We start from the raw sequence: 27,495 nt of genomic DNA, 5'->3' as shown, positions 1-27,495 counted from the left end.
AGTGGATTTCACTAAGCAGCTTTTCTTGATCATGTGCCAACTTTGGAATTTAATATACTCTCCCCCTTTCTTAGCCTGACCCACAGCACAGTGGATTTGCCTTTCGTTCTGGTGCTGTGACCTTGCTTTGGCACAGAGCTTTTGAAGATGACTTTCCCAGAGTATCTGCAATCTACACATTTCTTTCTTTCATTTGTTTATTTTAATTGAAATGGACATTATTAATAATTTTTGTGCTGCTGCCACATGCAACTGATCCATTAGAAGAAGACAGATTTGCAAATGCCCTGAATTCAGCCTGTGTGCTCTGGAAAAGAGTTTGTGTTTCCAGATTCTTCAGGTGAGAGATCTGAAACAGCTCCTGTCCAAGGACTGAGCTGCTGGATGTGGATCCCCCTGTGTTGATGGGAAGAGGGGCTGGTAGGAACAGTGTGGAAGAGATCTGTAGAGTCAAGATTTGCGTGGAGAAGGAGGATAGGGAAAAGCTGATCACTCTTCTAACCCAAGAACTGCAGGGCAACAAGTGAGCCCAGGAAATGGCAGATTTACAGAGGAACTGAAGAGGGCTTGTCATGCAGCACGTTTCAGCTTTGTCATGTGCAGGAATGAATACTAAAAATCTGCTTGGATTAAAGAATGACTTGGGTAAGTTCTGGAAGAATAACCATTGGATGGACATGGAGATGGATACAGAATTGTTAAATGTCAAGACATCTCTGTTACAAGAAGCCTCTGAGTCATTCATAGCACGTGCCATGGCTCTGTGCTGGGAGATAGGACTGTTGAGTGATCCTGTACCCTGCACCCCCTGCCAGGCATCCTCTGTTGGAAATGAGACACTGGCTTTAGATGGACAGTTGGCCTGACCTTGCCTGGCTGTGCTGAGTGCATTCCTATCCTGCTGCTCTTGGTGACCACTTGACAGGACTGAGACATTGGGATTGATGATATGGGACCACTCAAAACGTGTCAATGCAGGCAAGTCTGAAACAAACCCCATTGGCCCCATCAAATACATGGACACTGGATCCTGAAACAGCAACCCCTAAAAATAATCAAGGGGTCGTTGTGAAACTCAGCAAGTGCTTTCAGTGCAATGCTGAGATAGAAATCAGTGACTGCAGCACTTTGAGTGAGAACCAGGTGCAATAAGGGCTGTGACCTGCTGTGCAGACTGTTTGACCATCCAGCTGTACATCTGTGTACACAGCTATGCAGCCATGTACAGCTAGGCTGTACATCTATATGTACACCTGGGTCCACCTTCAGTCTCCCTGTAAACCCCCTGGAGACCTGCCTCCTGTGACCATACCCCAGCCCTTTCTGTGCCCAGGGTCAGAGGCAGCTGCCTGGCCTGTGCTGGCCTGAATATTCACAGTGGATCAGGCCCTGCAAACTCTGTCTTAGGTGTGTTTGTAAGGTTTATTTTTGGCCTCTCCAAATGCACACAGGGAGTTGGGAATGCTGAACAGCTTTGCCTTAACTGCATACTTTTGTTGGGAAGTGAACATGTTAGTAAGTAAAAGAGGTCGAACTGGTAGAGGGATTTGCTCCTCACTGCTCTGTCACCCTTGAAACTCACCTGGCCTTTAACTACTGAATGCACTTAGACAACGATTTTTTGTGCATTTTAGAGCTTTGCTATTTCAACAACTCTTTAACTGTGGAAGTTGGGAGGAAGCAAAGCAATCCATTGCTCTGTCAGGATGTGAATTACATCTTCAGATATTCCATGAGGTATTCTCCTTATCTAAAGTACAAAGTTGAGTCAACTTTGGGATAATTGTAAGGCCACAGGATTGCCCCTCTGTGTGTGTGTGCCCTGTCCTCCTCTTTGGCATGTGTGCACACTGCTGGAGATCCCATGCTCTGCTCTGCAAGGGTGGCAGTGAACCCAGTGAGGGATACATGGATATTACTGTCTGTGGCAATTTTGGAAGGGAAACTGAAAACAGGTTTAATTGCAAAGTCTTTCACGGGGCGCAGCGTTATTGCAGCAGCTTTTGGGCAATACAGGTGTGATTCATTCTCTGCCTTCCTGGCTTGGCCTCACTTTGATAAAGCTGCAGGTCTTACATGTTTGTATTCTTTACACCCAGAGCTCCTGCTCACAAAGGCAGCTCTGTAGGTGGACAGGAAGGAAGTTGAGTGATGTTGGCTCAGTGAAGAGATGCTGCAAGAAGAGTTTCTAGTTCAGAGGCTCTGGAATTTGCCCTTGAAGGCACAGAAAGGAGGCTCTTGAGTTGTGTGAAATGTTTGGTCACGCCAGAGTGGTGGCTCTGTCTTTGTTGGCTGGTCTCTGATTAGAGCATCTCAGGAAGACCTTGTGTTCCTCAGGGGTAAATGCTGGAGCTCTCTACATTGCACCAAGGGAGTGTTTCAGGTGTGAGAAATCTACTTGGCTTTCTGACCTCACTGTGAAGACAAGTTTGCCCATTTTGTGTGCAAGACCTTTCAGTAAATGTCTCATGGCAGATTTACCCTCACCAAGTGCAGGCAGGAATTCCCCTAATACTCTCACTATTCCCATCTTATAGGAAGTCAGAACAGTTGTATTTGGCCACCCCTGTGGCTCAGGGTGGAGGGAAGGAAGGAACTATGTCCCTCTCATGCACAGCACAGCGTCTGTGCACACAGGACCGTGGTGCACGTACGAAGGGCATGTCTGTACAGGCTGGGTCATGAATTCCCAGACTTTTGGGGGCCTGTGGTATTTGCTGAAACCCAACCTTCATCCACCTACAGCTGAGTCCTCCCTTTCTGTCGTTGGGCTCAGCTGAGCAGGGCTCTCCTGGCAGCCAGCCCAGCTCGTGTGACCGAGCCAGCAGCTGGCCTTCAGCTCCTTTTAGATGAGATTCTCCTCTCCCTACCCCATCCAGATCATCCCCCTCTCCCTTTTGTTGACCTATTTCCCCCCCTGCCACCCCCCTCCCCGTTGTGTATCTTTTGCAATGGTGAGCATGCTGTTTGTGCAGCTCCTTCCCAGAGCAGCTGCAGGGAGCTGTGGGAATATGGTGGAAATGCCGTGCGAGGCAGCGCGTGTTTCGGACAACCAGTGCCTGATTTAGGTTGGGAGGGACCTTTGCAGGTTGTCTGGCTCAGCCACTGTGGCTGGGATAATTCAGGCTGCTCAGGGCCTCGTTTTGTTGAGTGCTGAATGTCTCAAAGGATGGAGGTCCCTTTGCCTCTGGTCCTGGCCTAGGACTTGGCCTCTCTCAAGGAAGAATCCTTGCATGTTAAAGGAAGAATCCTTGCATGTTAAACTCATTCTGGATTTAAAATAAATGGACTGTGTTAACATTTTTAGAGCACTAAGTTTTAATTCAGTTTTTCTCCTTTTTAAGTCATGTGTGCCTGCTGAATTAACTGACTGCTCTGTCCACCATGGTGGGGGAAGAGGCTGGGACACTTGGTTTTTTTTTTTTGTCCCTTATGGGTGGGATCTGTGGCCCAGGACAACGCTGGGATAGAATGGGATCTGTTGTCCCAGTTGGCACACACGCTGGCTTGCAGTTGTCTGTATGCTAGGAGAGAAAGAAATATGGGCTTGTAGTATAATTTAGGTTGGAAAGTTCCTGTGGAGGTATCTGAGCTGATCTTCCAGTTGTTTCTCTGAGCATACACAGTGAAGTAGGTGCTCTGCCAGTCTGGAAGAGTTGTGTGGTCCCTGTCCTCCTGCCTGTGACCTAAACAGGAGGGGAGAACTGCAGGAGAGTGGGCAAGATGACAGCAAGTCACTCTGCTTGCTTTGGCATTTTGGTAACGCAGCGGTTTTTATTTAAATACCATATCATTATTATTTATGTATGAAAACCACTCTTAGTTCAGGATTAGTGCCAGTTCTCTAATGTTCATGCTGTACTGGTATTGCTCTGTGCACTGGGTTGTGTTTCTAGAAAATGACTGCATTTAAAAGAGATTAGAAGCAGAAGTGAGAGACGGCCACTTGCTAATTTCTAAGTGGTAGGTGGGTAGGAAAGTGCAGTGTTTCAGCTTTGGGTGGGCAAGGAAGGGTGTCTGTGAGTCACGAGCTGGTTTTAGAGGGAGGTCAGTGGCTTTTGGTACTGCAGTCACTTAGCTGGTTGGACTGGATCCAGATCTCATTAAGATTTAATTCATAACTGGTTCTTAAGGAATCTGGATCTTGTAGTAGTCTCAGCAAAAATCTTAATGGGAGGCAACTCTCAAACTTGTGCCTGCGGTCTCAGCAGCTGGCTCGAGGTCCTGTGGGCCTGAGGAATGTGCCGTGTCCTCCGAGTGTCGGGTCCTGGCTGACCAGTGCGGTCACGAGCTGTGACGCCTGAGCCCTCGTGGGGCACTTTGGGAGCCCATCCAGCGTGGGGCCTGGGTCCTCAGTCACAGCCTGGGGGAGGGCAGGGAGCCTCTCTCCACATGGAGCGTGTCAGGGATGAGCTGGATTCCCTCCTGACTCTGATTTCTCCCGTCTCCCAGGCCTGAGGACAAGCGTGGGACGATGTCGGAGGCGCGACACGACAGCACGAGCAGTTTGCAGCGGAAGAAGCCACCATGGCTGAAACTGGACATCCCGGTGCCAGTGCCCGTGACAGTGCCAGAAGAGCCCCCCCAGCCCGTGCAGGTACAGAGGGTGGGGCAGGAGCTGGGAAGGGGTGTGCTGGGAGCGTGTCTGTGCTCTGACAGTCCTGGCTGAGAGGAAGGCAGCGTGTGGTGGCAGGTCATGAGGCCACATGAGACGGGGCAGAGCCTTTGAGTGAATTTATGATCAGTAATTATCTCCCCTTGAAGGGGATGTGGGAGGGATGAGAGTGGGTGGCTGATGTGCTCAGATCAGTAGATGTGAGTGTTTGGATGTGGGCATTGTGAAAACTGTCTTGGCTGGGGATATGGGAGTGAGTTATTCAAACAAGCATTTCTTAAGGGGACTGGAGGAGTGAAGGGCTCCTAGACTAACATGAGGGCCTGGAAGTGCTGCAGCTTGTGTTGAAATGAGCTGGGAATGAATCTGACTTATGAATAGCCAAAATAATGACAGGCTTTCATCAGTAACAGCAGAGAAAGAACAGTTACTGGCAACAAGAAGCCGTTACCAGCATGAGGAACATAAGAAAACCATGTGGGATGCGAAATAAATAACATTGAAGAGTGCTGAAGCAGAGATGAGGTGATAGGTTAATAGAAACTGTGCAATGAGTGAGAGTAAAGTGTCCTTATTTGTCCCGGGAACAGGAAAAATATCAGGAATTTCTGCTAAAGTATCAAAAAGTGATGTAGGGGTGAGACCTGGGTAAGATGCATGCTGGCTGCTCATGTGGCCTTGCTGCAGGAAGAGAGACTTTGTGCCCCAAAGGCAGAGGTGGAGGGTTCTTGCTGCCCATCTCTGTGGGTGGGTACAGGCCTGGGTTCAGTCACTTATGTGGAAGAACAGTTTAGCCATCAGAGAAATGGAGGGTTATACTGCTTCCCTGGAGGGGGGCTGAGGACAAGCTTGGCTTAAGAGGGAACTTATATGGCACTTGGAATAGCAAGAACTGTCCTCTTCACCATTCTGTGATCCAGGGACTAAAATGTGCTTCGGTTTTGTGACAGCTTCTGGCAGATAAACCTGGGTCCTGGTCTCCCCTCAGAAGGAAGAAAATTGCAGGGACTACAAGGGGAATACAGGCTGCTATCAGTGCAGGTTGAAACCTTCTGAATGAATTATTTAAGACTTTGATGGATGTTCCCTTATCTGAAATCTCTAAATCCAGCTGGGCACTTTCTGGAGAGACTGTGCTGGAAGCTGCTGGAGGTGATGTTCTCTGAGAGTCCTGTGTACACAGCCCAGGATAAGAGTACATCTTGTGCTCCTTTGGCTTGTAACCTGAGTACCTGTGCATTGCTTTTACATAAAACAGCAAAATTGTTAACATTAGTGAAAATCATGAGCTTCCTGGGCTAGAGGGGCTGAAGTAGTCTTGAGGCACAGAGTGTCTGACTGGAGAAACAGTAGCTCAGAGCTTCACTTTCCAGAGGGATAGTCTGCTCAGCCTGCATTGTACAAATGGGAGATGGTGTTTCTGCCAAGCTGATAAAAATTTAATCCAGAGCAGCCCTGGGGAGGCAGTGGTATGAGCTGAGAACAGCCTGGTGAGCTGAGTTATATTTGGTAGGTCACATTTAGCCAAGACATGCCAGGAGCTTTCAAACCTGAGTGTGCCCCACACAATTAGGCTGTAAACAAAGCCAGTGTGCCTTTCCCAGCTTGCTTAGCCTGCAGCACTCAGCAGCTACAGCACAGACCCACCCACAGCTCTCACAGGCTTTTGATGCAGATCCAGAGTCACCAAACAGTCACTAAAGAAGCAAATCCCACTGACTGTGCTTCTCTCCGCCTTGTAGAGCGGTCCGCGAGTGTGCGGTGTGGGTTCCCTCTGGCGAGACAAAAGCCAGGAGGGTGTGTTGCAGGAGCTCATGTAATACCTGTTGAACTGCTGAGCGTTCCCCAGCCTGGCTGGCCCTGTAGAGCATCCCTGAGAGCACTGACTCCCTCCTGCTTCCCCCGGCAGCCGACGCGGCGCCAGTTCCTGCGGAGCGTGAGCATGCCGGCCGACAACAGCCGCGTGCCGTCCCTGCCCCACGACGGGAGGAGACCGGTGCTACAACGACAGACCTCAATCACCCAGACCATCAAGAGGTGAGGTGCTGCTTCGGTGGGTTCTGCTGTCCATTGCCACCCTCCATCTGTGCATTTACAGTGTTCCTCTTGCCCCGTTGCCTGGCACTTGGGTGGCGCGCTGCCACAGCAGGGTGAGGTTGACTCCCTTGTTATCCATCGTGAGGCTGTGGAAGGGTGGGTGCTAATAGGTATGTCAGCCCAGTGGTGCTATCTAGCCTGTCTTTAGTATGTGAGGAGACAAGTCCTGGGAGGAGGATGGTGGTGAGCAGCACAGTGAATGGTTCTTGCTGCTTACAGACAGATTTTGGCTGCCTCCTGTCCCAGGGAGCTGGCTGTTCCTGAGTAACAGGGTGCCTCAGGCCCTGATGTTTAGCTGTGACTGTACAATGTGGTGTGCTGGGCTTGCTTTGGTGCTGTGTCTGAGAGCACATGACTGCTAGGGGAGGCAGAAGCCCATCCTGAGCAGACCAGGACTCTCAGCAGCTTGGCTCCTACCAGGGCTCATTGGCAGGTCCTTGGCGTGGCTCTGAGGGGTGATGGAGAGAAGGGAGAGGCTGCTCTGGTCATCATTTGTCCCCATGACCCAGTGGTCTCTGAACCCAGCCAGAGAGCTGGATGCTCCTTCACTCCCCATGGCAAAGGTTTATCCCAGTTTGTCCAGAGCGAGTGGCTTTCCCAGCTGCTCTCCTGAGATGACTGGTTTGTATCTCTGGCCATGTGTCAGGCCTGCCCTGGGTCCCAGGAGCATCCCTGGAGCTCCATAGGTCAGGGGTTCTTCCAGCCAGCCAGGCTTTACCCACTCCCAAAGGAGCAACTTTCCAGCTCCGGGAGAGACTGATCTCCCACGCACTGTTTGCCTCAGACCTTCCCCAGCTGCCTTGGTGGGGAAGCTCTCCCCCAACAGCTCTTCCTGATCCTGCTTCTTGTGAGGTTGGGAGGGCTGAGCTGTGAAGCAGTGTCTGCTCTTTTCAGGGCTGTGGGCAGCTCCTGGGCCTGCTGAGGCTGTCCTTGCACACCGAGACTGCCTCTTCCCTTGCCTCCCTGCCCTTGTGCTGCTCCTTGCCAGGACAGTTAGGCAAGGGTGTGTCAAGGGTGAGGGGATATCCTGGGAGGGTGCTGTGGAGGCACTGACAAGAAGCATTGTGTGGGAGGGCCAGGGTAACCTCCCCCAAAGGTCCTCACAACATGCAGCTTGTGCATAGGGGAGGGGACTGGGGAGCTGTGAGACACTTTGGTGCTGGTGTGACAGATTTGCCCCTGATGCTACTACACTGTAAGGCAAACAAGGCACATGGAGCTACAGTGAGAAGGAAGGAGTGCTGGACAGTGGTGGGGAAGCTCCCCCACACTGAGGGAGATGCTGGTGTCCTGCCTAGCACTGAGGTGGTGAGCAGACACATGTGACTGTTGCACCAACAGACCCTGTGACATGTCTTCCTTCCCAGGCTGCAAGTGCTGGGGCTCAGGTTGGTGGCTGCCTGTGCCTAATGTATGTATTTTGTACCCTTGGAAGTACACACAGGGTGCCCCAGAAGAGCACAGAGAGTTTTGGAAGGCCTGGGGGTCTCCTGTAGGTGGAGGGTTCAGTGGTGTTTTGCTCTGCCCAGTTGTGCATCATGGGGGGTGGCCAGGTCTCCTCCTCCTGGGCACCTTCTAGAGAGTGCTGTGGGATGTGGGTGGGACAGAGGTGCAGCAGTGGGAAGGAGTTTCTGAGGGGCAGAACTGCAGGAGATGCATACATGACACAACACTAGCAATAATGGAAATGAGTGGATCAGAAACACGGACAGGGAACCGGAAAGTACCAAGGAAAGGCCCAAGATTCTGTGCTCCATTTAGCAGAGCTGGAGGTGCAGTGGAGAATTGCAGACTGTGCATCTGTAAATGTGTCTTGGGGATTTGTTCTGTGAGCCCTGGAAGGCTGATTGACAAGTTTTCTGCTTAACACAGCCCTCAAGATGCACAGAATGTGAAACTGCAGCAGGACCCCACACCATTTTGTTCCCTGGGGCTTGGAGGACACAGATCAAGTGTGAACCTAAGGTCAAGCCTGTGTAGTGCAGAACATGGCATGGGAGTGATTTAGGTGCCTGAGTGAAGGCATCCAACACCATTTCCAGTCTCCCAGGGTGTCCAAGGTATCCATACGAGGCAGCAGATGTGGCACAGATAGACCTGTGCACCAGGCAAGATCCTGCCAAGGTCAGCCAGAATGGGCCCAGGGCTCTTCCAGTGGCATCAGGCACCCTAGATACAAGCAGATCATATCCTGACCTGCTGACACCTCCGTGGTTTCACACTCTGGTATCCAAAGCCAGCCAGTGGGATCTGTAGCTGAGTGTCTGGGCAGAAGAAGGCAGGTCACAGAGGTCTGAGGGGGACTGCAGCATCCCTGGTATCTTCAAGAGCAATGGGAGACATATATCAAGAGGTGCAGATGCACCAGAAGGATTCAGCAGCCTCCTGGGTTCAAAGATGCTGTTGTGTGACTTGAGTTTGGTTGTTTCTCTTGGGTCATGCTCTCAGCTGGAGGGCCCTGCTACGGCCAGCATGGCACAACTGCTGCCAATGGGGCTATGGCAGGAGACAGGGAGGTGCTGGATGCAGGTGGCTTCTCCCCTCCACAGCCCTGCAGGCTCCTTGCCTTCAGCTCTCTTTTCTTTGCAGCAGACAGGTTCGCTTTCAGAGGAGTCAGACCCTGCCCGCTCGCGGGCCCCGGGCGGGCAGGAGTTCCCTGAGAAAGCGGCAGTCCCTGCCCCGATCGTTTTTCAGGTACTGGTGGCACTGAGTGTGAAACCCACCCCTGCATGTGTGTGCAAGGGCTGTTGTGAACTGCACAGACTCTGGCTGTTGCTGAGACCATGCTGAGACCGTGTTGGCTTCCCAGGAGGTCCGTGAACAGGCGGAGTGAGAAAGTTCATGTGTGCTGCTAACAAAAACCAAGTGTCACTCCTACTAAACGTGTAGGCAGCTGTCAGTAAGTAGCATGGACTAACAAGCTGTCCACCCGCCAGCCTCACTCCCTCCTGCCTTTCCTAACAAGCTGTCAACCTCCTGGTGTTCACCTAAGCTGGAATATCTCCCCAGGGCAGCCACAGCCCAGCACTGCTGTCAGTGCAACATGGGGCTGTGCATATGCTGACCCCAAATCCTCCTTGGGGCAGCAGGGGAAGGAGAGGAGGCAGCACTGAACAGATGCTGTCATGTTGTTGCAGATGGGGCTCAGAGCTCGTGAATGGATTAGAGTGTGTCCACTCTTACCCTGTTGACATCATGGCTTTTTCTAATTCAAATGTGACTGTCTTCTTTTTGAGGTGGAGGTCTTTGTTTACTTAGCACCAAGGAGATGAGCCATTCCAGGAGTCCAGGGCCCAGTGACCATCACCCTGAGTCTGGAGCTCAGTAAACTTTTAAATCAGACAGAAAATATGATTCTGGGTGTGGCAGGGACTGGACTTAATGCCCAGGAGTCTGTTCCTGTCCCACCTTCCTCACCGCTGTCCTTGGCCAGCTGCCATTCTGGCACTGTGACCACCTTTGGGACTGTTTGTGTTTGGTCTTGAGCTTTCAGGGCTGGTCAGCTCCACACAACAGAAGAGTGAGATCTGACCTCTGATGTCAGTTGTTACTGCTCCAGGGAGTCTGTAGGACATCATGGGGCTCCCCAGCTGAACAGAGGCATTCAGCATCTTCCCAGGGTGCTCCAGGTGCCCTGAACTCTGTAGTCAGCTCTCCTGGACTATCCTGGCTATGATCAGAGGGCTCTTTGCCCTGATCCTCACCCAGTGGTGTTGGCAGTTCAGGAATGGTCCTCACAGAGCAAACAGCTCCAGTGGTGCTTGTCCTTCCAGGCAAGTGGGAGCACAGTTTTGGAGGGCTCTGAGGCTGCTGGTGGTGCGATGAGCCATTGCTCAGCAGGCTCATGTGGGCACAAATGACCCTCAGCCCTCTCCTTTTGAGGCCCCATGTACGGGCTTGTCACCCAACATCACCTTGCTGTTGAAATACTGGTTACAGAAGTCCACGGGAAGTTCTCTGAGTTGTCAGACTGTTTTGTGGCATGTGTTGTGCCAGTGAACTGCACAGCCAGGGCATTACCTCTGTGCTGAGGCTTGGGGAATCTGCCAGCTGAGGTGCTGGCCCTGGGCCCTTCTGCTCTGAACAGAGGCAAAGATTGCTCTGCTGAGATGTGGGAGCAGAGCGGTGCTCCGGGACATGTATCCCCATCTCTGAGGGCTGGCATTTGGAGACATTTAGGTCAGTGAGGTCAGATGAATTCTAGCCATGGTCCATGTGACCTCATGCCTGCTGAAGGGTCTGTTCCATATCTTTGAGAGAACAGGGAAGGCTGAGGGCAGTGTGTGGTGTTTGCATCTGCAGGTTTCAGCTGGAAAGGCTGTGAGTTTCAAACTCACACCTTCTTGCAGGTGGCAGGTTGATGGTATTTTTGCTCAGTAGGGTATAAAAGCACAGGACCAGTTTCCAGTCTTCAGTGTGGTGTCTCAGTTCCCCTGTGTGGCCTAATTCTGCATTTGTCCCAGCCTTTACTCCCCTGTGTGTTTTAATACTCACTTTGTGATCTGTGAGGTCTTGCTTCTCAGCAGCTGGAAATCCTGCCCCTGAGCAGGGGGGCTGAGGCCAGGGCTTTGGGTTTGCCTTGGAAGGACTTTCAGGTTTCAACACCTGGGCCAGTCAGCTGTAGGCTGAGAGAGCTTGTCATTTCCTGAGGATGAATTAACTGTGGTGGGAAAGGCTTGGCAGGGTGGGATGACCTCTGTAGGTTTAGAGTACCAGCTGTCCTGCAGGATTTGAAGTAGGTTTTTAGTCTGACTTATCCTGATCCCTCTCTGCCTTCCTTGGGATTTTGCTTCTGATCCACTGCTCTTCTGTGACAGCAGCCAGTTGGCAGCAACCCTGCCTCGTGGCTGCAAACCTGTGCTCCTGCTTCTGCACCCAGCAGCTTAGAACTGTGTGTGTGTGCCTTAGCAGAGCTCAGGACCACAGCAAACATTTGCTATTGATGTTACCTTTGAGGAGGATAGAAATCCTGCAGCATGAGATGGAGAAGTTAGGGATATGCTGTGAGTGTGTGTGTGGGGGGGGACTGGGAGAGAAGAGTGAATTCTGGAGAAGCTGCTGAGCCATGGAACAGTACAGTCCCACAGTGGGGACCTAGAGCTGGCCTGAAGATGGTAAGTGTTTGCAAAACATGGGTTTTAAAGTAAAAAAAAAACCAAACACCTTTCAGTAAGTTACTTTCTGAATTTCTGTTCCATCTCTTTTCCTTTATTTTTAGAAAAACTCAGAACAAACTGTCCTTTACCCACAGTGAATCTCTCCTGGCATTTGTCTTCTGTCTTAAGAGACAAAATGCTGTTGATGGTTCTGGCCAGCATCTGTCAGGTTGCTAAAACCAGCTGAGGACAAGCTGCAAGATGCTCACGGGGAAGAGTTCTTCCTGTCTTTGAATTGGGGTGGGCTGGAAGTGACCACCAGGGGTTTTTGTCTCTTCGTGTGCACGGTCCAAGCAAACAGAAACGCTTCTTAGCACTTGTCTGCTGGCATCTTTCAGGGGCACAGCAGACTGGTTCGGGGTGAGCAAAGACAGCGACGCGACTCAGAAGTGGCAGAGGAAGAGCCTGCGGCACTGCAGCCTGCGCTACGGGAAGCTGAAACCTCAGGTCATCCGGGAGATGGACCTGCCCAGTCAGGACAATATTTCTCTAACGAGCACAGAGACTCCCCCTCCCCTCTATGTGGGACCCTGCCAGCTGGGCATGCAAAAGGTGAGCGCCCTCCTGAGTTCCCTGCACTGTGCCTGTGCTGCTGTGGGAGCTGTGACCTGGCTGTGGGCTGAGCTCTGCCCGGACATGTCTGGGCTCCCTGCTCAGACACTTCTCACGGCTCAGGTACAGTTTGGCAGAGTTCCTCCTCCAGCAGCCTCTCTGGTGTCGTTGGCTGAGATCCCTTAGCTGTGCCAGCAGTAGGCTCAGGGCTGTGTTTGTCATGCTGGGACTGTGGTGGTAACATGTGTGCAGTGTGTCCAAGAGCTTTCAGCTCAGGCCTTTTGCTGCCATTTTGCAAGGATGAAATCCTGGTTTACAGAGTGGTCAGTATCCTGGACCCAGATGTGCAGTAACAGGCCTGGTATTACTCAGTACACTTACCCCAAGCAGAACACAGCTACTGTCCTCATAGAAACCTGGTTATGTTTTAGGACTTTGGAAAGTGGCTCTTGCATCAGTGATGCTACAGCTCTGCTCTTGGGTCCTCAGAAATGGTTTTGTGTGCCTGCAAAGGGCATCTGGTAGCCTCCCACTCACTGCCTTCAAGTGTGACCCCAGGGGGCCAGGCCCAGTTGAGCACATCCAGTTACCAGCACCTCTGAACTAACCCACAGTATCCCAACCCTTCCCTTTGCTCCTCTCATCAACACTAATTGCTGTGGTTGATGACTGTGCTTTAGTGAGCCCCACTGCAACCTGGGCTGGTGGGAAGCCATTCCTGCCAAAGCAGGACCTGAAGCCTGGCTGCACCACTGAAGCAGAGGAGAATATTGTGCGTTTTTCAATCAAGTTTCACTTTGTTGGGCTCTTTCCTGTTTCCTTACCAGTTGGTCTTTGGCCACAGGAGACTCAAATACTGTTGGGCTGCCTGTGGGCTACATTAAATCAGAACATGGTGTCAGTAGGTGTGTAAGCCCATCAAGTGTTCCCATTGAGTGTTCAGCTGTGGATTAAAAAGGCTCGTAAAACCTTAGGATAAAGCGTAGAGGTCATATGGAAACCACAGCTGTGATGATGTAAGGACAGAGGCAAGGTTTGTAGCTGAAGGCAATATTTTCATTACGTTGATTCCTATGTTTGGAATAAGTGAGAGCTTTGGCCTGAGGAGTCCCAAAGAAGGGCTTGCAGCTCCTGGAAGCTTGCCTGCTCCGTCCAGCTGTTAAACCTAATTAATGGAAGCAGATGTAAATATACAGTTAAGCTTCAGCAGGATAACAGGATACTGTTTAAGTCCTGAGCTGTCCAGTATCAGGAAGGAAACTAGCTGGAGAAAGAACCTGGCTGTTTTCAGGGATTTCTCAAACTCCTGTTTAGACAGCACATTCCCTGTCTGTAGAGCTCACTGGCACGGGAGAGAGTGAAACCAAGAGCTCAGGAAGGGCTGAAGGAGGTTTGAAGTGTCCTGTGAAAGTCTGGAACAGTCTGGGTGACAAAAATCAATACCAACAACAGAAAAAAAAAAGGGGGGGAGAGGGAGAGGTTTGGGGACTTAGGCTTGAGTCTTACAACTAGGCCTTAGCTTGCAACAGGCTGTTCTGGATCTCCCTATTGTAGAATTGGTTGTTGGTCCATCCAGCCTGGTTCTTGGTCAGTCCCAGGAGCCAGGTGCCTGTCACGGTCTCAGGATGTTTGCCTGGAGGGAGGAGGGCTTGGTGGGGAAGGGTCTGGGGGTGAATGGGCTGATGGGCTGCTTCTCTCTGCAGATCATCGACCCCCTGGCCCGCGGCCGAGCTTTCCGCATGGCTGAGGACGCCGACGGCTGCAGCATCCCCCACACCCCCATCACCCCCGGGGCCACGTCCCTCTGCTCCTTCACCAGCTCCCGCTCGGGCTTCAACCGCCTGCCCCGGCGCCGCAAGCGCGAGTCTGTGGCCAAGATGAGCTTCCGAGCGGCCGCGGCGTTGGTGAAGGTACGGCGAGGGAAGGGTGACAGGGAAGGAGCTGCTGGGCAGGGAGGGTGGGGAGAGCCGTGCTGGAGGGCAGGAAACCCAGGCACCTCCTCTTGTGTTTCAGCCACGTGTCCAGGAGGCAGGACTGGCAAGAAGCGGGGATGGTGGCTCGGTTTTTGCTTTCCCTTTTGCTTTCCCTTTTTTTACCTGGGGCCTTTTTTTGCCAACAACCTCAGAGCATTCCAGCAGGTCCAGTGCAGTCTGCCTGGACCTTTGGGTGGTCCAACTGCTCCTGGTGAGCAGTCATGGAACAGCAGAAATACCCAAGGTTATTACCATACAAGTCTCTTTATTCTTCCATGTGTCTGCTTTCCTGGGCCCAGTGACCTTTTTGCTGTGCCCAGTACCACCCATCACTGTGGTTTGGTCAGAGACATATGTGGTGGAGGAGCCTGGAGATGGGCACTGTGGATTGAGGAGTGGGGTCTCACCCGTGAGTCTCACCAGGAAGGTGTCACACATCAAGTCTGTTGTGCTCCACACACAAGCATGAGGCAGCTCAGCACTTGGGCTCCCCGTGCAGTGGCTGGGGTGGCCCTGTGTGTGGCTGGCAGTGACCTGGTGCCCCTTTCTCTGGCTCAGGGCCGCTCGGTGAAGGACAGCACGCTCAGGAGGGCTCAGCGGCGCAGCTTCACCCCGGCGAGTTTCCTGGAGGAGGACACGGTGGATTTTCCGGATGAGCTCGACACTTCTTTCTTCGCTCGGGTGAGGGGCAGGTCTGGCCTGGTGTGGCCCCAAAGGCAGGGCAGGACTCTAGTCCTGGCAGGACTGTGTGTTGCAGGCAGCAGCACCGCTTTCTGCCAGGGCTGGTGTCACAAATGGGGTGTTGGCATCTTCTGATGGGACTTCTGTGTCTCTGCCCAGGAAGGAGTCCTTCATGAGGAGCTCTCTACTTACCCGGATGAAGTGTTTGAGTCGCCGTCAGAAGCTGCAATCAAAGATGCTGAGGTGAAACCTCCAGATCAGACAGATCTTACAGGAGGAGCCTTGGACAAAAACGAGCTCGAAAGAAGCCACTTACTACTGTGAGTATCTTCCTGGAAGCTGCCAAAGCCTAACAGGGGGTGACCAACCCATCTGCCGTGGGACCTTCTGTGCAGAGGAAGCCATGTGAGTGCTGTGGGTGCCTGGTGCAGAGCTCAGAGCATGGCAGTGATGGGTTTTCTTTAAAACCAGCTACCCAGGCGTGCAAAAGGTGACTCTGAGGCCACCTCTGCAGCCTCTCCAGCAACTTCCAGCCTCACCTAATGTGTTTCAGAGATTGTATAATGCCTTGAGGAAACAAAAGACACTTTAAATCAGCTGTGAGGGTGCTGGGGGGCCAGCCTTTGGCTATGGAGAGCGTAGCAAAGACAAGAAGGCTGTTGCCATTGCAACAGTCACCAGTAACTGTTGTCTTGCTCCAAGGAGCAGTGTGAAGCATTGCTGAGTGTCGAGCTGGGCTACATTCCTCACTTGAAACGGGAGAAAGGTGTGGCACTGATGCTGAGAGCCCTACAAATATGTGGGTGGTACTGTACTGTATGCCTAGATTTTTTCCACCTGAGTAAGTGGTACTGAGTAATTGCTCCGTGTCGTTTCCGAGTCAGCTCTAGCTTAGCTGGCAGCTCACCCCAGCACAGAGCTCTGCTGGGTGTGAACATGGAGCAGACAGGGAGGTCCTTGTTGTGGTTCTGCTGCTCACAGCCCATCTTGCTGTGTTGGCGCTTTCCCTTCAAGTGTTTCCAAGAACTTGGCTCAGCCTTAACATAAGGGGAAGCAGCGAGTGGTGGGAGTTTGTTGTCACTCCTCTGAGACGGTTCCAGTCTTCTTGGCACCACTTGGATCTCCTCAAATAGCTGTATTTATTGAGGAAAATACATTTCTTTCACACTTCAGAGGGCTGTTATCAGAATCACAGTTGGGTGTCCTTTACGTGGCCAGGGGTTTGTTTTGGCACAGGCTCCCAGCCCAGCACAGGGAAGAACACTGGCAAACAGCACCTCTGTAACACAGAAACCACTTCAACTCTGGGGCAAGTGGAATCTGCACCTTCTGTGGGAGAAGGACTTCCCAAGGGGAAGTTGGGGTGTTAAAATGCATCTTCTGCAAGGTGCACTATATTGAAAAGAGCTGAAGTTTCCTGCAAGATTTTGGCTAAAGAGGTTCAGATTCTCCCTCATCCTGTTGCCTGCCCATTCTTCAGAGCTGTCATGCTCCCTCCAAGGTGCTCTGGTGATCTTTCAGCAAAAAGTTTGTTAGCTGGTTTCTCTCACCATCTCTGACAACTCCTGTCTGTGTGCAGAGTGGGACATTTAGGAAACCAGAGGAGGTCACCTGGACTAGATCACATGCCAGGGACATGCCTACTACGGTGCCAGGCAGTGAGGATGGTGAAATGGGAGGTTACTTGGCTTTTCTGATCAGGGATTGAATGCTGGAGACCTGAACCTCCACACTGCTGTTTAAGAGCAAGGAAATACAAAACTGTCTGGATATGATGGAGTCTTACAAAGCAAGTACTATTCACCAGTAAACTGTGCAGCCTTCATCAGATCTATTTTGGTAAAAAAGCCTCCTTTTAACTCAGTATGCTTGGGATTTTTATTGTGTTGTTGAAGCCTGGTTTTGTTGTTCTGAAAAACACACACATTGGTACAAATAAAGGGGGGAATGGAAGAGAGACTGTGAGAGGTAACTGGCACAGCTTGCAGCATGTGACAGTGCCAGTTTCTTTTTTGGTTCTCCTCTGTCTGATTGGGTGGGCACAGGAGGTTTGATCTGCCAGTCCAGTCCCACTGAAGTGCTTTAAAGGTGGGGATTTACACTGCTGGGCTAAACTGCACTTCCATTTCACAGCAGAGACCAGAGCAGGAGGAATGAAGTAGAGGAGGAAATTGATGTGCCTGAGGCTGCAGATGTGCCTGTTACTGGAACACTTTAAAGCCTTGAGAGCTCCTCAAGTGGGGCTTAGTTTGGCACAGCTGCTTTGTGCCACCTTCTGCGTGTCATCCTGTGCTTTCATCTGCTGGCCCCGTGCAACCCTTTGAAATGCAGCTTCCCCTTCAGGGCACCTTGTGTGCCCTCAGCAGTGGGCCAGGCAGAGGTTCTGCTGCCACCACGGAGCAGGGGAGGGCTGTTCCCCACGGCTGTCCTGCTTTTGGTTGCAGCCCCCTGGAGCGCGGCTGGAGGAAGCAGAAGGACGGGGGCCTGGCGCAGCCCAAGGTGCGCTTGCGGCAGGAGGTGGTGAGCGTGAGCCCCCAGAAGCGCGGGCAGCGCATCGCCGTGCCCGTCAGGAAGCTCTTTGCCAAGGAGAAGAGGCCCTACGGGCTGGGCATGGTGGGCAAGCTGACCAACAGGACGTACCGCAAGCGCATCGACAGCTATGTCAAGCGGCAGATCGAGGACATGGACGACCACAGGTGAGGCTGCAGCAGGGCAGGTCCCCAGCACAACCGGTGTGTGGGTGAGGGCTGTTGCCCTCTGGTGACTCAGGGCACTGCCTGGGGGTGCTGCTGAGACCCCCCAGTGTGTATCCCTGGAGTACAGGGCCAGCTGCAGCAGGCAGCACCGTGTTGGTGTCACCGTGCACTGGGAGCTCACCCGGCTCCTCACGTTGCTTTGGGTGTCTGGATCTCTGCTGCCTGGAGGGACTGCAGGTCTCTGCCCCACCACCACTGTCCTGTGATGAACAGGAAGGCTCAGGTATCCCTGTCTCTGATCATTCCCCTAGGGCCGTTATATCAGACACATGGCACAGTTTGGCACCAGGCTTCAGTGTTCTCAGGGATGTTTTCTTGGGAAAGGGTGGTTGTCTGGTGTAATGGGGGAGTCAGAGTAAACAAGGTCTGTCTGCCAGCAAGGCCTTAGATCATCACCTTCAGTCTGTGCATCCCTAGGTGATCCTGGCTGTGTACCCAGGTTTTGGCGAGGTCCCCGGGGAAAAGCAGCAGCTTTTCTCCTGTGTTCTGTGAGTAGGTGCAATATGCCTGGGTTTCTGCCTCTGATCTTTTCCCTTTACCTCCATCCAGGCCTTTCTTCACCTACTGGGTCACCTTTGTGCATTCCCTCATCACCATCCTCGCTGTGTGCATCTACGGCATCGCCCCTGTGGGGTTCTCACAACACGAAACTGTTGATTCAGTAAGTGAATCCCCCTCACTTGCCTGCAGTGTCTCAGCTTTCAGCTGCTGGCTCTTATGTCATAGTCTTCAGCATACTGGCTACTTGCCTGAGGGCCTTGATGGCTGAATTCTGGATGTCCAGCCGTGGGGGGCTGCCTGCAGCATCTCTGTGAGCCCCTAGACCATCGTCTCTCCCTCCTGCAGCCACCTTGCTCTTGATAGCAGATTATATCTGACACAAAGCATGGTGGGCTTTTCACAGGCTCTGCCTCTGGCTCTGGCTGTGCTGGCAGCACTTCCAAACAACTTGTTCCCCTCCTGGTGGAGACCAGAAGGATGTTCATGGCAGGGAAATATTTCAAACCTGGGCTAAGTTTTTGCAGCAGTCGCAGGATTTTGCTCCTGCCAGGAGCAAAACTGACCTGTTTGACTTTGAGGGCTGATCCTGAAGCTGTTGGTAGCCTTCCCACACGTTGTGAAAGGTCTCTGGGGTACAGTCGTGCCCCTGCTCCATGCAGGGAATGCCTGGGGAGTTTCTCACCTACGTGTCTGACAGCTTTCAGAGCACTGCCACCAGCACCTGGGCCTGCACTGCCAGCTGGGGCTGCCTGTGCTGCTGAGCTGTGTGAAGCTTTTTGCAGGCTCTCAGGCCACTCCCAGGTCTCCAGGCCTTGGAATTTCTTGAAAGCTGAAGTAGCCAGTGATAAGCATTTGAAGAGAAATGTTAAAATGAAGATGCCCAAGTCTTGACAGGGGTTTACCTGTGATCCTGCAAAAGACCTGTTTGAGAAACCATGAGCCCAGTCATTGGCTGTGAGGATTTCTGCTCATCCTGGGGGCTGTTTCCACCAGCCCCTGCTGCTTGCTCTGCTGACCCTGTGGGCAGGAGCTCACAGGGCTCTTGCTTTCTCTCCTTGCAGGTCTTGCGGAACAGAGGGGTTTATGAAAACGTCAAGTATGTTCAGCAGGAAAACTTCTGGATCGGCCCCAGCTCAGTGAGTGCTGTCGGTGGCACTGTTGGTGGCACTGTTGGTGGGCAGATGGGGGACTGTGCCCTGCAGTTGTGCCATCCCAGGGACTGGAGCCCTCCATTGCTTGGAACTTGGGGATCTGCCATAACTGTCAGGGAGCAGCAGTGCTCCCAGCCCCAGCTACCTCACAGAATGGGCTGTCTGAGGCTGGGATGGACCTGGGCACTCCTGCTTTGCACCCTGTCCCTACAAAGCCAAGCTTGGGGTTAGAGAAAATGCAGGAGTTGTATGGTGTGTGGACAGCTTTCCTGATGCCATTCCACCTGGGAAAGACAAAGATAAAGAAAGAATGTCCCAAAGTTTTTTCTTTCCCAGCCATGGGAAAGAAAATCCCTGAACTTTTGTTCTGGGCCCGTCTTCCAAGCAAATACCGAGAGTGTGCCTGGTGTGTGTTGGGCTTCATCATGCAGGATTTGTCCCTGGTCCCTTGAGTCTGGATAGGGCCACCCCGTGCAGTTCCCCCAGCCTGCTCTGCCCCTTGGCTGAGCTGGGTGTTTCCATCTCTGCCAGGAGGCCCTGATCCACCTGGGGGCCAAGTTCTCACCGTGCATGAGGCAGGACCAGCAAGTGCACAGCTTCATCAGCGCCAAGAGGGAGAAGGAGAAGCACTCGGCCTGTTGTGTGCGGAACGACAAGTCGGGCTGCGTGCAGACCTCAGAGGAGGAGTGCTCAGTGAGTGCCAGGGCCCCTTCCCTGCTGCCCCTGGTGCTTCTCCCTCCCTGGGCTTCATGGTGACACCTCTCCTCTCTCCTGCAGTCCACGCTGGCCGTGTGGGTGAAGTGGCCCCATCACCCCAGCACGCCGATGCTGGCAGGGAACAAGAGGCAGTTCGGGTCTGTTTGTCATCAGGACCCCAGGTAGGTCCTGCCTGGCCCAGCTGCCATCCTGGGGGACAGGGCCAGTGGTGAGTCAGCCCCAGGCCAGTGGATTGCTGGATGGGACAGCAGCTGCTCTGCAGACCAAGGGATATGGGGCAGTGATGTCCCTGCCTGTCCTGACGACTGCAGGGGAGGCTCAGGCAGAGTGTGACTGTATTTCTGTTCGCCCCTGGTCTCCACTGGTGTTGCTGCCCACCTGCAGAGTTGCTGTTGTGAGCTGTGGGTGCCTTCCTCATCCCACTCCCCCTCCTCCCCTGCTCCCCACACACACAGGGGTGCAGCAGTTCCCAGCACACCTCTGCCCCCAGCCCTGCCAGCTGCTGGGTGGCACTGCACAGTCACTGGGGGCTGATGTAGAGCTGAGAGCAGCTCAATTCCCACTCTCTGGGTGTGTCCACCTGGAAGGGATCCAGCTGGTTGCTGGGCAGCTGCCTGCTCTCCTGCCTTTGTGCTGCAGCAGTGACTAGAAGGAGGCTGTAGCTTTGATGAGCATGGTCTTGGCTGATCTGGGGGACAGAGGGGAGCTGTGGGATGGCAGCCTTGGGATAGGGACAGTGTGGGAATCCTGCCTGGTGCTGGGGAAAGGTACTTCAGGCTGATTGTGCTCTGTTGCTGCAGGGTGTGTGAGCAGCCAGCCTCGATGGAGCCCCACGAGTGGCCAGACGACATCACCAAGTGGCCGGTGAGCATCCCGGGAGGCACAGAGCCTGCAGGGCAGCTGGAACATGGCCCTGGCATCCCCCTGTGCAGAGCCACAGCTGTGCTGGTGGAAGGGCAGGGCCTCTGGTGCAGCTTCTGCTGCTTGTCACAAGCACCAGCTCAGGGCAGCCATGGTCTGCCTCACCAAGGCTCAGAGCCCTCCAACAACACAAGTTGCCCTGTGCCAACTGAAGCCCTGGGCCCTCCCAGGGTAACAGGAGGATGGAAACCAGCTCAGCCTCAGGGCTGGAGAGGAGGTGGCAACTGATGCTCAGGCAGATGGAGTATCAGGCAGCATCCTGCTGTCGGAGGGAGGCCTCTGTCTGGGAACTGGCTTCTTCCCAAGGGGCTGTTTTGACTTTATCCAGGCAACTGTTGTTGTTTTCTAGATCTGCACAAAAAACAGTGCTGGGAATTACACCAACCACCTCCACATGGACTGTGTGATTACAGGCAGGCCCTGCTGCATTGGGACCAAAGGAAGGTAAGGAGTTCTGCCTGTGTGGAGGGGCTGGGTGTTGGGGTGAGACACAGGGGGTCTTTTCAGGTTGTAGACACAGCCATTTGTCCTCCTTGTCCTTTCCACACACAGCCCAGAGCCCTGCTGGGAAGGGGAGTTGGACAGAGAGCCAGGACAGGTCTCCCAGCCGGAGCAGGACTCTGGGATGAGCAGGAGATAACAGCCAGCATGAGGTGCAGCAGGGTATCTCACTCAACTGGTCCTGCAGTTTGGAGGGACTTGGATCATAAGGGATTAAATAATTCTGCTGAGGAGTTCTGGGAATGTCCAGCTACATTGGCCCCAACCTGCAGTCCACAAGCACTCAAAGGACATGCCAGGAAACGACGGGCTCTGGGTTTGCAAAAGAGGAAGATGCTGTTCTTCCTCAGCTGCTCCTGAGCTTGAGTAGTTACCTAGTGCTTGGGCCTGGCTTTCCCTCCTGGGGAGAAAAATCAGTGCTGTCCCAAGGAGTTTCTCTGTCCCTGAAGGTCATAACCAGGATGCTCCTGGCCTAGGCCCCCTTTCCACTCTGGCAGCTGCAGAGGCACAAGACTCCCCCAGCCTGAGACAGCTTCCCCAGGCTGTGGTGGTTCTCAGCTGTAAATAGCTCAGCTTTGGCACCTGTTTTGGAGCCTCTGTGTGCTGGTCTGTGGAGGTGAGGCAGGGATCCCTGTGGGAGAGAAGCAGGAGGGGTGAGTGGAGAGTGGCACTGCACTCAATGGGAATGTATTTGTGCCTCTGTTGAGACACTACAGCAGCTGAAGGCATCAGTTCTCACAGATGGGATGAGACAAGGGGGAATGGGCAGCCTGAGAAGGGCACAGGAGTGATCCATTGTCCCTTCCACGTGTGACTTGTGCCTCCTGCAGGTGTGAAATAACCTCCCGGGAGTATTGTGAATTTATGCGGGGCTATTTCCACGAGGAGGCAACGCTCTGCTCTCAGGTGAGTGTGGGGCTGGGGGGTTGTATGGCTGCCCTTCTCCCTCCAGTTCCCCTTGGCAGCTTGGCAAGGTCTGAGGGGTGACAGTGCTGCAGTGTGGGTGGCAGGCCTGTGTCCTGTCCCGCCCTGAGCCTGCGGGAAGCTGCTGATCCAGACTGGAGTGGCAGAGCTGGCTGCATCTGTAGCTCTTTGGAGGCCATTTCAGGACTTGGGCTGGCAGCTGTGGGAGCCCAGCACAGGACCAGTGTGTAGGCAGGGGGAGAAGGCACCTGTCCTGCTCCATGAGTGAGCAGATGCCTTAGCTGTGTGTGCTGGGGTGGAGAATGAGCATAAAGCTGCCACAGGGAAGGGTGGGTCACGTGTCACTTGGTGCTGGGACTTGGTTCAGCAGAGAAGCAGGAGGAGCCCTCTGCCACAGATACCTGCAGGCTCTGCCCTGGCCTTGGTGAAGGGCCCCTGACATCCCTGCTCCTGCCCTAGGTGCACTGCATGGATGACGTCTGTGGGCTCCTCCCTTTCCTAAACCCAGAAGTCCCCGACCAGTTCTACCGCCTCTGGCTCTCGCTTTTCCTCCATGCTGGGTAAGCAGAGGGGTAAAACTTCCCCTGTCTGGGTGGGGGAACCCTCAGCCCTGGGGTTGCTGAGTTGCTCTGGCTGTCCCTGCCCAGGGGACTCGGGGGTGCTGAGCTGTGGCCCCTGCCAACGTTTACCATCCTGTGTTTGCTGGGAGGGATTAGTGGCGTGGGCAAGACCAGAGCAGGAGCTCTGAGCAAGGCTGGGGACAGAACACGAGCACAGGGGTGACTTCAGTGGCTGCTGCTTCAGCTCCTGTACTCTGCACTTGGCAGGATCCTGCACTGTCTGGTTTCAGTCTGTTTCCAAATGACGATCCTGCGGGACCTGGAGAAGCTGGCAGGGTGGCACCGCATCTCTATCATCTACCTTCTCAGTGGCATCACTGGGAACCTTGCCAGTGCAATATTTCTACCCTACAGAGCAGAGGTGGGTCTCCTGCAGACCGGGGTCCTGGTAACTTGCCCTGAATACAACCCTCCTCTCCGTGGCTGTGCCTCTGGGGCAGAGGCAGAGATGCCAGAGCTGGCTCGTCCCTGCAGCGCAGCCTTGGCACATGGGGAGGTAGAAGATGGCACTACACCATCAGCAGCAACATCCCCCAGAGCACCCTGGGCTTTCCTAGTCACTGGCCTGGGCTGGCTGCAGGAAGAAAGCTGCCCCATAACAAATGGGGAGTTGCCAACCATGGGGTAGGAGAGGCCTCGGGCAGGCTGGGAATCGAGCGCTGTAGCTGGTGCCAGAGACCCTCCACGTGAGAGTGGCACGAGAGGGGCAAAGGGCAGAGCTCAGTGTGCCCACAGAAGACTGCATGGCAGGACCATCTTCCAGGTCCTTCTGTAAAGAAAAGTGCATGGTGGGTGGGGGGAGCCAGGGGATTGCCTTCAAGGGCTTCTCTTCTCTGGCAACTTAAACCAGATCTGCCCTCCTTAAATACAAAGTCTGTTCTGGGGATTGCTGGCCTCACACCTTGGCCCTAAATCCAACCAGGCCCCTTTACTCCTTGCATCCCATTACAGGGATGAAGTTGAAGGCTGCAGTGTCTCTTCCCCAAGAAACACTGAACAAGGAGTTGAGTAACAAGTAACTGATGCCTGGGGCTGGCTGTAGAGGCCAGGGAGACAGCACGAGCCTGACCTTATCTGTAATGCTCTTCTTCTGCAGGTTGGCCCTGCAGGATCCCAGTTTGGGATTCTGGCCTGTCTCTTTGTGGAGCTCTTCCAGAGTTGGCAAATCCTGGCACGCCCATGGAGGGCTTTCTTCAAGCTGCTGGCTGTGGTGCTCTTTCTTTTTGCCTTTGGCCTCCTGCCTTGGATTGATAATTTCGCTCACATTTCAGGATTTATCAGCGGATTCTTCCTCTCCTTTGCCTTCCTGCCCTACATTAGCTTTGGGAAGTTTGATTTATATAGGAAACGGTGCCAAATTATAGTTTTCCAGCTCATCTTCATTGCACTCTTCTCAGGACTCGTGATTCTGTTCTATTTCTACCCCATCAAGTGCGAGTGGTGCGAGTTCCTCACTTGTATACCCTTCACAGACAAATTCTGCGAGAAATACGACCTGGACGCGCAGCTCCACTGAAAGGCAAAGACTGGCCTCTCGAGCAGGCCCTGGAGATGGACTGTCTTTGCATTATGGGGACAAAGCCTCTAATCCAGTGACACTTCTAACCCTGCCCGTGGTTAATTTAAACTGTCTCCTTAGCACTTGGCAGGCATGTTTTGCCTTATCTCAGAAGACTCTGAAAACAGAACGTTTGTGCCTTGTTCAATTGTATTGAACCTTTTCTGCTGCCATTATTTTTATTACACTAGTTTCAATACTACATTTTTAACCAGAGTTGTTTACTACTGCTAAGGTGGTGATTAAACAGTGAGGTAGCGTTTTAGCTACTGTTAATTGTTCTGCATAGTCTGTGCCTGTGTTTGTTACTTAATCTCACTTACACTGTTCCATGTCCCAGGAGAATCAATCCCCTCTGAGCACCAAAACCAGCCAGATGCAGATCTGCAGCTGGAAATAAGGGCCTGAAAAGCTTCAGAAAACTAGAGGGTCTCTTTAATCCCTGGAATTGTGTTCCACGTACAAACAACAACCACAAAAAACATGTGAGAATGTCCAGTCAACAGAGTTTGCTCCTCTTCAGAGTATTAAACCTTTTCCTCCAGGAAAGTGCTGAATCCACAGTCTGGTCTTGGTAGGGCTGGTTTGTCTGCTCTCTCTCTGTTAAGGAAAGAAAATATTTGGCAGTGAAAATGGTTGCTGCATGCTGGGCTCTTACCACCACACTGCCCTGACTGTCCAGGAGGGATCAGCCAGTGCCACAGGTGGCTGCTGGGAGGGCACATATGTGGATGCTGCAAATGTTGAAAGAAGAAGGAAAGGTTACTGTGGTCACAAAGCAACAGTTTCTAACTGAGCTACCTGGAGCAGCAAAACAAAACCCCAAAAGTTTGCACAAGCTGCTCTTCCCATTGCTCTTCCACCCCCGTGATTGTGTTTTTAGAGACATAATTTTAAACTCACTAAGCTTGAGAATCTTGGCCACATCTTGTGTTTGCATGCACAACTTTCTAAAAATAGCAGTATTTACGTCTGCATGAGTTACAAACAGGTACATACATGTGGCTGCCAATGCTTCCTGTGCTGGAAGTGTTCTTAGAGGCATAAGCTGCACAGAAATATTATGACCAAAAGTTGCCCAGCAATGTGTCCTGTCTCCTGAGAACTGTGAATCAGCTGAACTCAAGTTTCTATAAGCCAGGAAAAATGGACAAACTGGGAGTCAAAAACTACAGGCTATGTAAGCTGAGGTCCCTTTCCTAATTCCTCATAGCTTGCAGTAATTGAGAAGAATGGCTCAATCCACATCCACTGTGGCACAGCAACAAACACGCTGTGTTTGCTCCTTGCATTTGCCTGGGTGCACCAGAGGGACATTTCTGTTGGCTGCAGGTGCTCAGGGTGGCACAGGAGTGGGAGGGGCAGGCTGGCAGAGCAGGAACTCAGGGATTACAGTCTGAGGCTCACAGAAGGACCTGAGTGCCCTGCTGATGACCATCATCTGTCATACAGACACCTTCCTCCTACCAGGGATTCATCAGCATCCAGCCACGCTCCTGACAGCAATTCCCAGACATTTAAGAAGCCTAAAAGAAAGAAGTGTCCTAGAAGCAATCCCAGCAAAGGAACACCGTGTTTAATGAATCTCAAGACACTGAGAGCAGATTCAGAGTCTAAACATAAAAGTACAGTTAGAGATGCCACTGCCAGCACTGAGACGTCCCTGCTGCTGCTCCCAGTGTGTGCTACCTGAAGCAGCTGAATTATCACTCCCTACCCTGAGAGGAGCACAAACACCAACACCAGGATATGGAAACAGGCCACAGCCTCATGCAGGAACGCTCTGCAACAGCAGCTGCTCTGAGCCTGAACACCATGGCCCAGGGAAAAAGACGAAGAACATCGAGGACTTACCCAACAGGTCACTTCCGAAGCTTCTTTATGAAGCTGACCTCATCCCTGTTCCTGATGCCATACCTGAACAGAGAGTTATGCTGTTATATGCCAGTTTCCCAGGAAAAACGACCTTTGAAATTCTATAGTCTCCTCTTTCCCAGGGGCAGATGGACTCCTACGATCACAGGACACAGTAAAATTCTCCCATGCTGCCAGCCCTGAAGGATCTGATCATCTGCCTTTACCTCCAACCACCCCTTAAATGCCACATCTGTCACCCATTGCTTGGTCTTCCAAGGTCAGCTTTGCTGTCTTGCTAAATTTGTAATACTTCAGACCACCTTTTCTCACTGATCTGCACACAGGCTGGCACACCCAGCACTGCTGTATGGAACAGCAGAATGCTTGAAAGTGCTTCATCCCTCCTCATTCCCAAGAATGGGCATGGAAATGTGGGAGTCACCTGCCCGTGTTGTTAGCAGATTGTCTCTGAGAGGTGGCTGAGCAGGTCTAAAGATCAACACACATATCCTTAGTTAGCTCTTTCCTTGGCATTCTCCGTGGATGTTAAGGGGTTGGAATGGACTTTAAAGATTATCCAGTCCCAACCCCCCTGGGCCACGTGCAGGGGCACCTCCCACTAGACCAGCTCCCTCAAGGCCTTGTCCAACCTGGCTTTGAACACTGCCACGGCTGGGGCATCCACAACCTCCCTGGGCAACCTGTGCCAGTTCTTATTCCCTCCTCCTTTGTTCCAAATCAACAGCTCTGCAAGGCTGTCACCTATTCTGCAGGAGTTTTGGAGGGATGATCAAGAGCTGTGAGTCCCAGTGCCTGGGGTGGTCTGAACTGGATAAGCACAGCACAGGATGGTGATGGCTGAGGAACCCCCCCAAGGCCATCCTGTCCTGCAGAGAGCCTCTCTCTGCCTGTCCC

General features: G+C 52.8%; 1 protein-coding gene and 1 long non-coding RNA gene across 3 annotated transcripts in view; one reads left to right on the top strand and one right to left on the bottom strand.

Annotated features, from left to right (window-relative positions):
- The window catches only part of RHBDF1 (rhomboid 5 homolog 1), a 36,098-nt gene extending 11,094 nt beyond the window's left edge, over nucleotides 1-25,004 (top strand). The window contains exons 2-18 of one of the 2 annotated variants that reach the window (XM_018067498.1): nucleotides 4,453-4,597; nucleotides 6,525-6,652; nucleotides 12,207-12,420; nucleotides 14,124-14,330; nucleotides 14,952-15,074; nucleotides 15,234-15,394; nucleotides 17,519-17,770; nucleotides 18,380-18,491; nucleotides 19,393-19,467; nucleotides 20,014-20,175; nucleotides 20,260-20,360; nucleotides 21,000-21,063; nucleotides 21,470-21,564; nucleotides 22,452-22,527; nucleotides 23,005-23,105; nucleotides 23,373-23,526; nucleotides 24,262-25,004. In XM_018067498.1, coding sequence (XP_017922987.1) covers nucleotides 4,453-4,597; nucleotides 6,525-6,652; nucleotides 12,207-12,420; nucleotides 14,124-14,330; nucleotides 14,952-15,074; nucleotides 15,234-15,394; nucleotides 17,519-17,770; nucleotides 18,380-18,491; nucleotides 19,393-19,467; nucleotides 20,014-20,175; nucleotides 20,260-20,360; nucleotides 21,000-21,063; nucleotides 21,470-21,564; nucleotides 22,452-22,527; nucleotides 23,005-23,105; nucleotides 23,373-23,526; nucleotides 24,262-24,681 — 2,590 coding nt within the window. In that variant the 3' untranslated portion in view covers nucleotides 24,682-25,004. Of the gene's footprint in view, nucleotides 1-4,452; nucleotides 4,598-5,110; nucleotides 5,141-6,524; nucleotides 6,653-12,206; nucleotides 12,421-14,123; nucleotides 14,331-14,951; nucleotides 15,075-15,233; nucleotides 15,395-17,518; nucleotides 17,771-18,379; nucleotides 18,492-19,392; nucleotides 19,468-20,013; nucleotides 20,176-20,259; nucleotides 20,361-20,999; nucleotides 21,064-21,469; nucleotides 21,565-22,451; nucleotides 22,528-23,004; nucleotides 23,106-23,372; nucleotides 23,527-24,261 lie in introns of those variants that run through there. The other variant, XM_018067499.2, reaches the window with a different exon arrangement.
- Nucleotides 25,005-25,136: 132 nt separating this feature from the next.
- LOC108638687 lies at nucleotides 25,137-26,844 on the bottom strand. Its single transcript, XR_003915564.1, has 2 exons — nucleotides 26,578-26,844; nucleotides 25,137-25,323 (listed from the first exon to the last, which is right to left on the bottom strand). It is a non-coding gene; the product is annotated as an uncharacterized LOC108638687 (long non-coding RNA).
- Nucleotides 26,845-27,495: the final 651 nt, after the last annotated feature.

The sequence above is a fragment of the Manacus vitellinus genome, unplaced genomic scaffold (genome assembly GCF_001715985.3).
Source record: "Manacus vitellinus isolate BGI_N305 unplaced genomic scaffold, ASM171598v3 scaffold_12_pilon, whole genome shotgun sequence".
NCBI lineage: Eukaryota > Metazoa > Chordata > Aves > Passeriformes > Pipridae > Manacus > Manacus vitellinus.
This window is presented reverse-complemented; position numbering and strand designations above follow the sequence as displayed.